The 16,355-nt window shown below is 41.0% G+C and overlaps 1 protein-coding gene across 1 annotated transcript; it reads left to right on the forward strand.

The window, feature by feature from the left end:
• Positions 1 to 12,041: 12,041 nt before the first annotated feature.
• On the forward strand, positions 12,042 to 16,028 carry LOC114464309 (uncharacterized protein K02A2.6-like). The gene has a single exon (XM_028448345.1). It carries the CDS (start codon positions 12,042 to 12,044, stop codon positions 16,026 to 16,028), a length of 3,987 nt encoding a protein of 1,328 aa, XP_028304146.1.
• The last annotated feature ends 327 nt before the right edge of the window (positions 16,029 to 16,355 follow it).

The raw sequence follows: 16,355 nt of genomic DNA on the forward strand, positions 1-16,355 counted from the left end.
TGTATGCTTCCTCTCCCTGTTTTTCATTCACACATTTGCTGGTGTTTAGTCTGTGTCTGCAGTCAACAACACGTTTTATCCAAGCTTCGCCTCGCTCGTGCGACAGTTGAGTTGTTAACCAGCCGCTGTAGTCACGACAGCAAAAGCACACACAGTAAATCACGAGGCTGTTATAACAGCTTTTCAATAACTGCAGCTCTTCACGCATCACCCACTTCACTTCCTAGTTTGGAATTAGCATGTCCTGTCACATGATGCACACTCTGTTCCCCAAGACAATCATGAACCAGCAGCAGGTGCAAACGCTGTAAACAGTCCAACTGGTTTTTCCAGGTGCTGGGCCTCAGCGAGGTCTTTGGGTTCAAACAAACACACCCAGAGCTACCTCAAAGGAGGAGCCTTCAAAGACAACACAGTATTTTGATGTGGTGGTGAGATATTTACCTGTTTAGGTCTGAGGCCAGGAAACTTCATCTCTAAACTCTACTTTACTAAGGAGAAACCTGTCCATCAATATACAGTAGGGGTGTGCCAAAATATCGCAAGCAGCACCATATAGAGAGAGAGTTGCAACAACTCCGTTCACTCCAATGGCTCGTTTTTTTTTTTTTTTTTAAAGCAATGGCGGTTTATGGAGCCTCACAATAGTTCCCGGAAGTGATCAGTTGACTGTTGAAGCGCAAAGAAGCTAGTGTGGATCAGACAGTTTGTGATGCACTTTTGAATGGTAAGATGTTTAAATAATCATACTGGATATTATTATTATTATTATTATTATTATTATTATTATTATTATTATTATCAGCGTATCTAACAACTTCCGGGAACAAATTGAGTCTACATGAATCACGTGACAGTCAAGCATTTTAATCTTCCATTGTTGCCTCATTCAGAGGGACAAAGTTGAAAAAGTTATTCCACTACTTGTTATTCCACATTTTGTAAAAAGTCAGCTCCAAATGTGCCAGTTGGATTTTTCCCAGTTCCTGACGTCACCTACAGGAAACTCCTCCTCCTGACAATCCTCTCTCCTCCTACCATGGACATAATACTCGCCTCCTAGAATGTGAGCTCCACCTTCTCAAAACACTGCGGTTTAATATAGAATATATTATACTTTATTGCCATATACTGTATGTAAATGCAAACTGCACTACTGCACTACCAATCTACACTACTTTTTCATGTGCGAATGCTACACCAGCCTATGCAGCGAGACCTGACATCGCGCGGGGATGTTTACAGATTTGTGGCTCACAGCGTTAACACCGGACTTGGTTGTGGAATTGGACGGTTTCCAACTTTTACAGCGGTAACAGGACGACGGAGCGCAGTAAGCGGAAAGGAGGGGGTCTGGCTCATACACACACACACACACACACACACACACACACACACACACACACACACACACACACACACACACACACACACTCCTGTGAAATGGATTCAGTGCAGTAAATAAATTGTACATTTCTTCAGTGATATCGTGATGTATCGTGGATGAAATTTCCAGTGATATATTGATTATCGCCGCATCGTGATAATTTCATTATCGCAGGGGAATAATAATAATAATAATAATATCGTGATAAATCATATCGCGAGGTACCTGGCGATACCCAGCTCTAGTACACAGTATATGAAAGTTATTTCCTTTCTTGAATTACTTACGATGAAAAGCTGGCATACAGTTCAGTAATAACATAAATAAGCTACAATTCATGTACTATAGTGGTTCCCAAACGGGTACAGGAGCACATCGCAGGGGGTACTCTGAAAGATTTAACAACCTACCACGTCGCCGACGAGACATCCTGGTATGCCAACAGAAATCCTACATGTTGTACTTTACTGACAAACATTACGGTAATCACGTTCCCTCCTTCATAGAAAGCCCGCAAAGAAATCGCTTCAGCTTGTGAGTGTAATAGTTGCTATAAAATTACCTGTTTTTGCACATTTAGAAACATGAATAGTTGTATACGTTCTTAATTTCATATATTTGTTGAAAAATTTTTTTCATGTGAGCTTTTATTGTTTTCTTCCTACTAAATCTAAAAAAAAAATCTATTTTGTTCGTGTTTTTCTTTATTTAAAACAGATATTACACTGGTAGAATGTGTAATAAATTGTAAAAAAAAAAAAAAGAAAAAGAAAAATGGCAATTTTTGGAAGTCTAAAGTGTTTTGGATAAAAGGGTAAAAGCACTTCCCCATAGCACAACACAAAACAAAACAAAAAACAGGCAGAAATGTTAATAATAATAATAATAATAATAATAATAATAATAATAATAATAATAATAATAATTATTATTATTATTATTATTATTATTACAGGTGTCAAAGGGAAATGTACCTAGTTCCTTTTTAGGCTTTTTTTTTGAGAAACACTGATCTAGGACATCGAATGTCTTCCTTATTTTACAACAATTGTTCTGATTATTACAGATGAATCAGAGCTTCGCACTAAGATAAACACGTGTCACGTGTAAGAGATAATGGAGTTCTGTTTATCCTGTCATTGCACAAATTACACAATTAGCTTTTTTTTTCTTTTTTTTTAAGAATCATATCATACATCTTAAAATAATTTACCAACATAAAATGGTGAAATTGTCCTTGTGTGTCTGTCTAATATACTTGGACTCAAAATGAAGTCTGGCATACAGCAGTACAGCGAGTGAATCATTGGCTGTGTAACAAAGGGCTGAACATCTTGCTTGTGTCCTGACGTAAGCGATTTAAAAAAAGACTCCTGCATTTTCAGGAAGCGCTACCTCCTTTTTCTCTGCCCACTTTAGAATTTAGGTATAGTCCTCCACACATTCATGGCAAGGCTTTTACAGTATGCATCATTTACAATATGCTTTTCACAGCCCTTAGATGGCAGGACATGGAGATCACTGAGAACTTGTCCATCGTATTCACATTGAAAAGTTTTTAATTCACCCTCGAAAAAAAATAAACATAAACACAACACTTAATATTTAATAAATCTTTCAATGGTATATGTGCTTTTGCTTTACACAGCAGCCTGTTAATACAAATGTTAGTGAAAATTAATTTTCTCTTTCACATGACGGATATATCAAATGATCACATATTCTTTGGCAATAACCGGATAATGAGGTGAACCTATATTATAGGTTATTGTTCCATAATTCACTGAGATGAAACTTTGATGAAACTAGTACATTTTATCCATAGGTGTTTTTGGCTATAGGCGGACTATGCAATTGCTTAGGAGCCCATGCGGTTTGACAGGGTTTCCTAAAATAAGGGGCACACTCCTGAAAGTAAGAGTAGATTTTTCCTCATGTCTTTTAAGTTTATTCCTAATTCATAGTTACTGGATTTCAAAGAAATGACATTTTGTTCTGTTTGTATATTTAAAGCTGCTACCCTCGATTATTTTTTAATAGATAACATCATAGTGTAGGCCTCATAGATAAATGAATCAAACACAATTTACTCCCAAAATAAAGGAAAAAACTTGGAATTGTGGCTTGAAAGTTTAAAGTATGTTTTTATCTCCACCATAAACATTCCATTTGTTAAAATGCTCACGCATTGCATTGTGGGATGTTGCAGAGACAGGTGCATAGAAGTCGTTCTACTTTATTCTGACATCACGAGGAGTACCGGGAACAAACTAGAACAAAAATGGTGTCAAGTGAATCCTTATCCTACTTGTCTGGTGAAGAAAAAGAAAAGAAATCCCAGTGTTATGACATCAATTGTCAGACGGAGAATGATTTACTCACTATAGCATCAATATGCTAAACTTGGGAGAAGATAGATCACCTGCAGGTGTTTTCATTTCCCACACTGGTTTTATTCTCCATGCAGTGAACATTAGATGTAATGAAATTTCATCCTTTTTCTTTTCTTTTTGGAGTGATTCTCAACTGGTGGGTCGGGACCCAAAAGCGGGTCACGGACCTGTACTGGTTAGCTCGCTTACTTAATGTGTGTCTAATGTTGGACTTGTCTTTTCTTATGAAAGAAACTTATTTTCCCAGGCATGCTATGAAATGTATGCTGCACAGGAAAATATATACACGTTTTTTTTTTTTTGTTTTTTAAGATGTGGGTTCTCAACAGGTTTTTTTTTTTTTAAACTAAATTTTCGTTGGTTGAATTCTAAAAAAAAGTAGGTCACAATTTAATGATCTTGAAAAAATGTGGGTCCCAGGGTGAGACTGTTTGAGAACCCCTGCATTAGATGATACTTTAAAATGAATAGTCCATTAAAGGGAAGTCAACTCATTCATTGCCACTGACGCATATATGCGTTATTGTGTTTTTCGGCTGGGGTTGCTAGGAGACAGTGTGACAAAGTGCTCCTGTGAATATCAGTCTTGTACTATGGTGTAGTGACCAACAGGAGGCATGTAGGTGGCAGCATCGCGCCTTGAGAGATTAGCTGTGATTAACGCCATCGATGGGGAGGGACACAGGGACGAAGCAGAAAATGGCGCTGCGAGTGAAGACGGTGAAGCTCTTAGTAACTCATAGTAGCACATAGCAACTCATAGCAGCTCATAGTATCAACAAACCTGGATAAGCGGGTCGACTCTACACAAGATATATATAAACACTAGATGACGCAAGTGGGATTCGCCAGCGTAGCTGAACGGCGGCCATCTTACCTCAGACACCTGACGTTCTGACGGGCTCTACGTAGTTTTTGGAAGGTGAGTGATCAGCTTAAAAAAAAATACCCTTAACTCGATGAAATATTGACAGATTTACAAACAGTTTGCCTTATTACAAACCTTATTATATACGTATGTATGATATAGGATGCTTGTACATGTTGAAATTGCAGGTTTTGCTTTCGAAAAATGACTTAATTGTTCAACATAGTTGTGTCCCGCCTATTTACGCAAGTTGTCAAGGCTGAGACAACAATCAAGACCTGAATTTCTCTTTCGCAGGATGAAGTAATTCTATCTATCTATCTATCTATCTATCTATCTATCTATCTATCTATCTATCTATCTATCTATCTATCTATCTATCTATCTATCATTTGTTTTAGTTGTTTTAAACATTTTCAGAATACATTCCCAAAAAGCTATTTTTAACAAAAACAAAATTTGATTCTTTTTTTCAGTAATTTCATGACGAAATCAAAAGAAATTCCATAAATGAGAAAATGAATGTTCAAGAAGAAGTGAAAATACAAAATAATATGCTGGGTTGGATTTTATTGCTGGTGGGCCAGTTCTGGCTGACAGATGTGATTGGGTGTTTGTTTTTTGTTGTCTTCCTATTTGTTTGGGTGCACATTTTGTATTTTACTGTATTGTGTTTATGTGGTCTTTACCTCAAAAGACAAAATAAAATAACCTTGAAGCATCATCTCTAAACAGCTCCTCTATAGGTAACAGTTGTTTTCATATATTCACTTTTTGTCTTTGGGACAAGTAGCTTTCCTGATGTTACTTGACAAGTCTCATGATATTTGTCCTCTACCATTAACCAAGATAGTTTAGAATCTCATGAGTTCAATAAGAACAGCGTAGCACCACTCGAGCCTCTCTAATCTGTAGTTGTTCAGATGTTTCTGAATTAGATTCCTGCAGAAATAAAATCTGTGAACCTGATACTGGAGAAACAGATCTTCTCACAAGTCCAGATAGTTGGACTCAATCCTAGACCCAGAAAACACCAAGCTTGAGAAGTGTTGGAAGCCAGGGAAGGACTGGCCATCTGGCATACGGGGCATCGTCCCGGAGCGCCGTCGACCCATTGTGGGCCGGGCCGGTCTGCTACGTTTTTTTTTTTTGGAGGCAGTCATGGTAACAAGTGGCCAAAAATGGTCCAAAAGTGGCAAAAACGTGGCAAGGAAAGAGTGTAAAGTAAACTAAAATATGCCAAAAGCAGTCAAGAGTGACCAAAAAATTAGTGTCAAAGTAAACTTGCAAAAATAAACAAAATAATTCGAAAGGCAGCTAAAGTCTGAAAAAAGTGTCCGAAGTTTTTGAAAAATGGGACAAAGGAAGTTGAAAAATGTCCAAAGGAAATGGGTAAAAAGGGGTTAAAGAGTATTCTCCTTTTAAGGTTTTCTAGGGTAGTAATAATTGAAATGAAGACATAAAAAGCCACATGTTGAGAATCACTGACCTAATAACGACTTCTACGTACATGGTGTCTCTGATAATGTAGTGGGCTGGTCTGGATACAAAATGCCTGGGATGAATTTTTGTCCCAGTCCATTCCTGTTGGAAGCTGTGATGTCATGGCAGGACCATGATTGACAGAAAGCCCCTGTGGTATGCACAGCATGACGAGCACCCCTGGGGCTCTCATGGTTGTTCTTCCTGTCTGCTGGCTGGCCTTTCACAGGCTTGGAGGCCAAGAATTAAAGGGCACAGGAAACTACCAGGGCTAACTTTAGATAGGCATCTCGATGGGCTTGGCAGACCCCATCAGTTCCTTCATGGCCACTGTCATAGCATGGACATTAAAGAGGTTTAAAAACACATATGGTTGGATCAGCGTGGGGGTTGTCAGGTTGCCTGGCTGTGATTAGATTAATGGTGTGCCTTTAGGTAAATGGGCAGCAGTGTTTGAGTTGACAGGGGTTCGTATTAGAATTGGGGGATTTTTTTCCCCTTCTTTTTCTTACATTAAATTGAGCTGTAAACACTCCCAAAACATCTGCACAAACTGTATTCTGCAAGTGATTTTTCACTATAACATTGCACGAAACGAGTACAATAAGACCAATAATCCTTCTGTCAGTACCTACATGTGTCACTGTGGGAGTTTTTAAATCTAATGAAGCTCTATTACATCGAATGCCTGATGGATAGAAGCCCTTCAGTATTGGATCTAAGAACCCCGACAAACCAGTTCAGTTTAAGTCTGTAAAGCTTTTCAATCCCAATGTTACAAAAAAATATACAACTTTTTCATTTCCGACATGATACAGATATTGCAGAGTTGCGTATCAGCCGATACCGATTTTGATCCAATACGATATCAGCATGAATCATACAATTTTTTTTAATTAAAAAAAAAAAAAAAAAATGCTTATTTTATAGTGTGGAATGTTTGATAAAGTGATGTCACTCAAACAGAGAACAATAGTCAGCAACAGTAGGGAAGAAAAAAAACACACCCATTTATTATTAACCAATTTGTTACATTTTAACCATCAACATAATATCTACAGAATTTTACAATTGAATAAAAAAAAAAAAAAAATCTGATATTTGAATCTGATATTTGTTTTCAGGCTGATATTGGACCGATATTGGATCGGGACACCCCTAAAAAAATATTTAAATTTTTATGGCTCAAATTGAAGTGATTCTCTTTAAAATTATATCTTTGAAAACTACAAGCCTACAACTTCAATGTATAATAACTTGATGTGATTTTCACAATTTTTGCTAAATTTTAGGAATGGGCAGATCGATTAAAAAAAAATATTGATAATATCAATACCAATGTTCATACCAGATTGATAGACTTTAGTTTAATTCTCTATCCTGCATGAAACTAAAAAAACCTTATGTACAACAGTTTAACTCCAAGAAATACAAGTAACTGGGTAACAAGGTAACTGCACATATACCCGTATGTAATTTCTTATATATTCTTTGCAATGTCAACAGTATTTTACGAATACTAACATTGTTTTGAAAGGAAAACTTTAAATTTTATGACTTGGCAAACTGACCTAGCCAAACTGTAGAGCTAACATGACAACAGGCTAACAGTGTGGTTTAAATCCACAACATCTGTACTGAGAGATAACAATAATTCTCTCTTTTCGAATATCAATCGATGTTTTCAGAGGTTGATATTAGTAACTGCTAAAAGCTAAATCCCATGAAATGGACTGTTAGTAAATCATGCTTAGTACTGTATGCATAAAATTAAATTGCTAACAGTAGCTGTGTTTCCATTACCTTTTGGAAATGTGCAAAATCTAAATAGAGCAATAAAAACGTAATGGAAACACTTGAATTTTGAAAAAACACTCAAATATCACTTTAATGAGGAGGAATTTCCGACGTTTTGATGCTATGGAAATCGGTTTTCCGCAAATACATGTCATAGAACATGCCGTACCTGGTCACATGACCACTTCTCTCTGAGAAAACATGACGCGGTACGTGTAAACAGAAGAGGAGACCGGGACATTTCTTAGCATTAGAGTTAAAAAATATTAGTGCCACATTAGACGTGAAACAACAAAGGAATAAAGAGTGTTCTAAGGAGGTTTGGAGCGTCCGTCTTTCTGCAGCGAAGTCTGGCTGCATGAGATTTCACGGGAGTTACGAGGCTCCTCCTCAAAACAACCTTCAATGGAAACGCGTTCAAAGCGCAATTATACTTTGTCAACTTTTAGAAATATTGCTTTTATTTTAGCTAGAGTGATAGCATGCTGCCTCATTCACATTAACATAGCAAGTGCTGCAGTGAGATTTGGTTGCACTCACACCTAAGCTAGTGGAACGCCACAAATAAGTAAAAATCCAGATATTAACCTGTTACATGATGAAAAAACAAAAGCAAATGAACAATCAAATTACTCCTTTGGCAGGATAAACACAATGTTCAGTTTTTGAAGCGATTCCACTTGCTCACTAATAATGACACCCTCCAGTTAGCGGCTAAAGTTGCCAGTGTGTGGGATTTTTTCTCTTGGTTTCAAAAATAGAACAGCAAAGCCAGGAAGTAGCTTGGAAAAGCTCCTATGCATGTGATAATAGCTCTGCTGGCATGGCTACCCAAACTTTTGGGCATTTTAAAGCTCACCTATGTTCAGCTTCACCAACATGTGTCACAAAGTTATTCACTGAATAGCTGGACACAATAAATCTGCTTTAATGGTTGAACATGGGCTTAGTATAGAGTGCCCCTGTCCCAGTTCCCACCACAACTTTTGGGCCGTGGAAATAAAAGGCTAGAGGTTATGGGCCAAAGTTGGCACGCCTGCTAATCCTGTGCTAACGGTTCCTGTCCCTCCTAACCTCAAGCGACAGCGTGTTGACAGTAGCCTCCGTCGCCACCCCCTCTGCTTCTCTCCATCCATCATCCACCCATCTCTCCGTTCACCCACCCTCACCCTCAGTGCTGCGCACCTGTCCCATGTCACATTGCTTTCCCCTTCCATCTACTCCAGCAATTTCCTGTCACCCTCAGATCAATTTACAAGTTTAAAAATACACAAGCACACTCACACTCACACACTTTGATCTTTTTTACTCTTCCCTTCCTAACCTTATATTCTCAACACTTACCACTTCCAAAAGCCTGATTCCCTGTAGGGGTGTGAAAAAAATCCATTTCACAATATATCGCAATTTTTTTGGGTGCCGATTTGAAATCATTTAAAATTTGTCTTTTATTTTTTTGATATTTATTCAGCATTTTTGTGTATTTGTGCAATATTTCAGTGGTTATAATGCTTTCAATGTGTTGCAATGGTTGCTTGATGCCCTTGATTTTATGATGACAGTGTGTGATGCAATATTTATGTATGCACAGGCATTTTATTTTCATATAATCTGTTCAGATCACTGTTTAAACTGATATAATAGGATAAATGATTTTTTCTTTTTTCTGTGCATTATCAGTAACTCGGGGTGTTTTATCCTTAACGTTCTCACTTACAGTTGTTACAATGACGTCATTCTTCCTCTTCTCTCCTAACACACCTGACTCACATCAGTAATCAGGTAGGAGAAGGAGGAGGAGCTTATAAAGGGCTGAGAGGACCAGAAAGCGGGAGGCACAACAACTGACCAGCAGCAGACATGTGGGGAGAGTTCTTCAGCTCCCCACTGGAGATGTTTGTTATTTTAGTTTGGACTGGAGATTTCTGGTAGTTTTAGTCTTTGTATTTCTTTGTAGTTTAGAGGGTGGACGCTGGGACGATGGCCCTGTATAGGGTTGGCCCAGTGTCTTCCCTACTTTGTCCAGGGTCTCCAGTCCCTTTAGTTTGTTCTGTTGATAGTTTCATAATTTTGTTAATAAATACTTTTGATAGACATTTGATTTCTCTGTGGCGTCTTGTTTATGTTGCGGCTCCTCAAGCCTTGACCTCACATCCTAGAGGGGGTCGTAACAGTTACTTTGAGACTTCTACACAGTAGTTTCAGTGAAAAGAAACTTGTTGCACTTTATTTTATGATGGCAGTGTGTAACACTGTATTTTCTTTTTTTCAGTGAAAATGTGCAAAAACACTAATAATAAATAAGATGTTTTGAAGCAAATAGTTTTGACTCAATTTGTCCTCTGAATTATCTTCTGATGAACATATACAGCAACTTGATTACGTTTAATTTTGATAACTGGGTAGAATATCACAATGTATCGTATTGTGATACGTATCATATTGCAATATCCTTGCCAATATTCACCCCTAATTCCCTGATTCATTCTGTAATCCAGTGGTTCTCAAACTTTTTTATCATTTACGGTCATTTCCTCTTGTATTTTCAGTTCATGTTCTAATCAATATAATTTTTTATCATTTTGGGTGTTTTTGGTGTCATTTTGTTGTTTCTGTTCCTTTTATAATTCAGTTTATTTTTCTCTTATTTTGTGTGTTTTTGTTGTCGTTTTTTTGTGTTGTTGGTACTATTTAAATTTTTCTAACTGTGTGTGTATTTTTGGTGTCATTTTGCATGTTTCTGTTATTTTTGTGTATTTTGTCATCTTCTGTGCTTTTTGTTGTCATTTTGTGTGTTGCTGGTAATGGTAAGGATTTGTCTCTCTTACTTAGTGTGTGTGTTTTTGGTGTCCTTTTTGTGTATTTTGTTGTTTGTCTGTTCTTTTTATTATTCAGGATATTTTTCCCTTATTTTGTGTGTTTTTGTGAGTTTATCATTTTTAACAAAGTAAACATTATAAAACCCTATATTTTTAATGCTTTCATTTGTTAATTTTCCTCTCACTCTATCTCAAGTACCCCCTTAATGCCATCACATACCCCCATTTGAGAAACCCTGCTCTAATCTAAGCAGAATATAAATCTGGTCCCCCAAAAATAGGAAAATCAAGAGAAAAAGCGACAGACAGATGGATCAGTTGGACCCCTACACCCCTGCACCAAATTCTTGGGGGTGGATATCAGTGAGGACCTCTCCTGGACCACCAACACTGCATCACTGGAGAAGAAAGCCCAACGGCGCCTCTACTTCCTCCACAAACTGAAACGAGCGAAAGCTCCCCCACCCATCATGTGCACATTCTACCGGGGCACCATCGAAAGCATCCTGTCTAGCTGTATCACTGTGTGGGGTGGGAGCTGCACTGAACACAGCAAGAAAGCACTACAACGCATAGTGAACACAGCAGGCAAGATCATTGGTGCCCCACTCCCCTCCTTGCAAGACACATACATCACCCGCCTCACCAGAAAAGCTACCTCGATTGTGAGAGACGCTAGCCATCCCGCACATAGTCTGTTCAGCATCCTGCCTTCTGGGAGAAGGTATAGGAGCCTCCGTGCCCGCTCCACCAGACTCACCAACAGCTTCATCCACCAAGCTGTCAGGAAGCTGAACTCTCTCCCCTCTGTCACCTCAGTCACATCCACCAGCTGAATCCTCCCCCCCCCACCAAAATAGCAAAAAGATTGAAAATGCTGTTATTTATTACTGTTTTACTGACTGCTCTTTGTACTATCACTCTTGCACTACTACTGTATATACAGAATTTTTTTTTTTTTTATGCCGCCAAGACCGTTTTGCCTTTGCACTATCATAACTGTTACAGACCGGAATAGTTTCACTGATTTACATATCGTGCACCCCGGAACCTGTGTGTTCAGTGCGTGTGTTTCCTGTCGGGCACTTCCTGTGTAAACACTCCCGGAATGTTAGTAGTATGCAGCGTGTTACTAATAAGGTGATTAAACGACACTAAAGGAAAACAAGTGTGCGTGCTTCCTTACCCTCGGGTTACCACACTTATTGGCGACGAGGATTAAAGTGCCAATGACGGCGTGAGTTTTTTTTTTTTTGGTGTCGAGGAGGACGTTTCCGTCAACTTTAGTTTGCAACATGGCTACCGTCGGCGCGCTCAGTGAGTTTGTCGAGCGGGACGGAGACTGGATTGAGTATGTCGAGAGACTTGAACACTTTTTCCTGGCAAATGACATTGTTGAGGAGGGGAGGAAGAGGTCGATCCTCCTGAGTGTGTGCGGGGCTAAGACGTACAGGCTGATACGCAATTTGGCTACGCCACGGAAGCCTGGGGACCTAAGCTTCAGAGAGCTGGTGACGCTGGTGCAGGAACATCACAACCCGAAGCCGTCGGTGATCGTTCAGCGCTTCAAATTCCACACACATTCACGCAGAGCAGGAGTGTCAGTTGCTGCATTCGTGGCTGAGCTGAGACAACTGTCGGAATTCTGTGAGTTTGGACCAGTGCTTGACGACATGCTGCGGGACAGGTTAGTCTGTGGGATTAATGATGACGGCATGCAGCGCAGATTGTTAGGTGAAGCCACACTGTCTTTCAAGAAAGCATTAGATATTGCCCAGGCCATGGAAACAGCAGCTAATAACTCTAAAGACATTCAAACAGCTAACGCCAGTGCGCAGCAGAGTGCCGTTCACCGTCTGAGTAATGACAACAAAGGCAAGCCGTTTAAGTCAGTGGAGTGTTACCGGTGTGGGGGCGCACACCTTGCTAACGACTGTGGTTTTAAAGATGCTGTTTGCCATAACTGTAAAAAAAAAGGACACATAGCCAAGAAGTGCAGAGGTCCTAAAAAGCCATGGAAAAAGGAGTGGGGAAAGTCAAATCACAAAATGAAGACTCATCACCTGCAAAGTGAGGGGCCCGAGGAGCAGTGTTCATATAACATGTTTAATATGATTGTCCTCAGTGAACCCCGGGCAGACCCGATCTGTGCAACGCTGCAGTTAAATGGGACAGAGCTGGAGATGGAGGTGGACACAGGCGCCTCAGTTTCAGTTATAAGCCAAGCTACATACTCCAAGTTGTGGTGCCCTGGTAAAGCACCTGCTCTGAGGAAAGCTAACATCAAACTGAGACAGTACACCGGTGAGTGCATTCCTCTACTTGGGGCTATAGATGTGGATGTAGTGTATGAGGGCCAGGAAGCTAAAGTCAAACTGATAGTAGTAATGGGAGAGGGGCCAAGTCTGCTGGGACGAGACCTCCTACAGAAAATCAGCCTAAACTGGGGTAAAATCATGCATGTGAGGGTGATTGGAGACATCCTAGTAAAGTATACAGACGTGTTTAAAGATGAACTTGGCACCCTCCGTGGCACAACAGTGAAGTTGAGCGTGGACACAAATGCACAGCCACGTTTTTGTAAACCACGGACTGTGCCATACGCAATGAAGGCTAAGGTGGAAGCTGAATTGGACAGACTGCAAAAATTAGGTGTTATTGAACCGGTGGAGTTCTCTAACTGGGCAGCACCGATTGTGCCGGTGCTGAAAGAAGATGGACAAGTGCGTCTATGTGGTGATTACAAACTTACAATAAACCAAGCCTCGCAGCTCGATACTTACCCTTTGCCAAAAGTTGAAGATTTGTTTGCCACGCTGGCAGGGGGAAAAACATTTACAAAGTTAGACATGAGCCATGCATACCAACAGCTGCTGCTGGATGAGGATTCAAAACAATATGTCACCATTAACACCCATAAAGGACTGTTTAAGTATAACCGTCTTGTTTTTGGTGTAGCATCCAGCCCAGCCATCTTTCAACGCACCATGGACAATCTCCTACAGAACATTCCACACGTAGCTGTCTACCTTGACGACATCTTGGTGACAGGTAAAACGGAGGAGGAGCATCTGCAAAATCTCGACCAGGTGCTAAAAAGAATGGAGATGGCAGGGCTGCGTTTAAAGCGCAGTAAGTGTGTTTTCCAGGCTCCAAGTGTTACCTACCTGGGTCACAGGATTTCAGCTCAGGGGCTTTCCCCCATGACAGAGAAAGTGAGAGCAATTAAGGAGGCTCCTAGTCCAAAGAATGTAGCAGAGCTCAGGTCATTCTTGGGCTTAGTGAACTATTATGGGAAGTTTTTACCTGAACTCTCTACTGTGCTCGCCCCCCTCTATCAGCTGCTGCATAAAGACTGTTCGTGGAAATGGCAGCAGGCTCAAGAGGTAGCGTTTCAACACGTCAAAGAACTGTTGCACTCAGCGCCTCTACTCGTACACTTTGATCCAGACAAAGAAGTGGTCCTGTCCTGCGATGCATCGCCCTACGGCGTAGGGGCGGTTCTTTCCCATCGTGTGGAGGATGGGGATGAAAAACCTATCGGGTACGTGTCACGCACTCTCACAGCAGCAGAAAAAGGGTACTCACAGCTAGAGAAGGAAGGGCTAGCTGTAGTTTTTGCTGTAAAACGATTCCACCAGTACCTGTATGGACGCCCTTTTACCATATTTACAGACCATAAGCCTTTAATGGGTCTGTTTAGTGAGACTAAAGGTATTTCACCTATGGCGTCAGCGAGGGTGCAACGTTGGGCATTAACATTGTCAGCGTATCAGTATCGCATAGAATACAAAGCAGGAAGTGAAAATGCAAATGCGGACGCATTTAGCCGTCTTCCTCTTCCAGAAACCCCAAGCCAAACGGGCCTGCTTCCAGAGACAGTGTTTTTGTTAGACAGACTGTCTAACTCCCCTGTGACAGCAAAACAAATAAAACAATGGACTGACAGAGACCCTGTGTTGTCACAAATACAAAGATGGCTGTTACAGGGCTGGCCGGGATCTGTTGAACAGGAGGAATATAAACCCTATGTCAAGCGTCAGCTGGAGCTGAGCGTGATGGGTGGGTGCATCCTCTGGGGATCCAGGGTGATCATCCCACCGCCGGGTCGGGCTCCGGTAATGGAGATGCTGCATGAAGCCCACCCCGGGGTATCGAGGATGAAAAGCCTGGCCAGGTCCTTTGTGTGGTGGCCGGGGATGGACGTCGCGTTGGAAGAAAAGGTAAAGACATGTTTGCAGTGTCAAACTAATCAGAAAATGCCCGCACCTGCACCGCTCCACCCATGGGAGTGGCCAACCCGTCCATGGTCCAGGCTGCACCTAGACTTCGCTGGTCCGTTCATGGGTCACATGTTTCTGGTGTTGATGGACGCTCATTCAAAGTGGTTGGAAGCGCACATTATGTCAAACATCACAGCCCCAGTTACCACTGACCTGCTCAGAAGCATCTTTGCTACCCACGGGTTGCCAGATACAATTGTCAGCGACAATGGGCCCACTTTTACCAGTGAAGTTTTCAGAGAGTTCGTGGAGAAAAATGGGATCCGACACATCCGCACGGCGCCTTACCACCCTGCGTCCAACGGCTTAGCAGAACGTGCTGTGGAGACGCTTAAGAGTGGACTGCGGAAGATGACAGGGCACTCGCTGGAAATTAAGCTGGCACGTTTCTTGTTCCAGTATCGGATTACCCCACACACGACCACTGGTCTGTCTCCAGCAGAGATGCTGCTGAAGAGGAAGCCCAAATCGCATCTGGACCTGCTACGCCCGGATGTGGGAGCAAAGGTTGCCAGATCACAGGAAGATCAAACACTGAGGCGGGATCAACATGCAAGAACATGGTTTTTCAAGCAGCGTGATTGTGTTTATGTTAAGAACTTTGCAACTGGCTCGCCCTGGTTGCCGGGTATAATCCGCAGCAAGTCGGGGCCAGTTTCTTTTGTTGTGGACTTGTTGGATGGCAGGCAGGTTCGCAGGCACCAGGATCACGTACGTGTTCGCTCTGTTGCAGGAGGGGAGGGGTCTCGGAGTGTCTCAAACAAAAACGATGGGAGCAGCTCTATGGACTGTGTGGCACCTGTGTGCACTGATGGACTGTTACTGCCCCCTGTTGGACTGTCTGAGAAACCTGCCTCGCCTGAATCTGTTTCACCTGAGCCTGCCTCTGCTTCAAATCCTCCCAGTGGAGCTCAGTATGTCTCTCCATCTGTGGACTCCACTGACACACTAAGAAGGTCAAAAAGGCAGCACAAACCACCTAAAAGGCTGGAGTGTTAATTAAAAAAAAAAAAAAAAAAAAAAGGAAAAAAAAAAAGAAATAGTGTTCTGCTATACAATATGTGTTATACCTGTTGTTATAAAAAAAAAAGAAGGTTTTCTGCTGCACAGGATGTTTTGATACTATGGTAAAAAGAAATTGCGGAAGTGCAATGTGAATTTTAGTTACTTGAAAGGAATTATATTTTCTGTGGTTTACAGGGCAAAAATATAAAGTGTGTTTTGTTTGTGATGGCCTTGTATTTGTGTTGACTTAAAGGGGGAGAAGTGTTACAGACCGGAATAGTTTCACTGATTTACATATCGTGCACCCCGGAACCTGTGTGT

The sequence above is a fragment of the Gouania willdenowi genome, chromosome 6 (assembly GCF_900634775.1).
Source record: "Gouania willdenowi chromosome 6, fGouWil2.1, whole genome shotgun sequence".
NCBI classification, from domain to species: Eukaryota; Metazoa; Chordata; class Actinopteri; order Blenniiformes; family Gobiesocidae; genus Gouania; species Gouania willdenowi.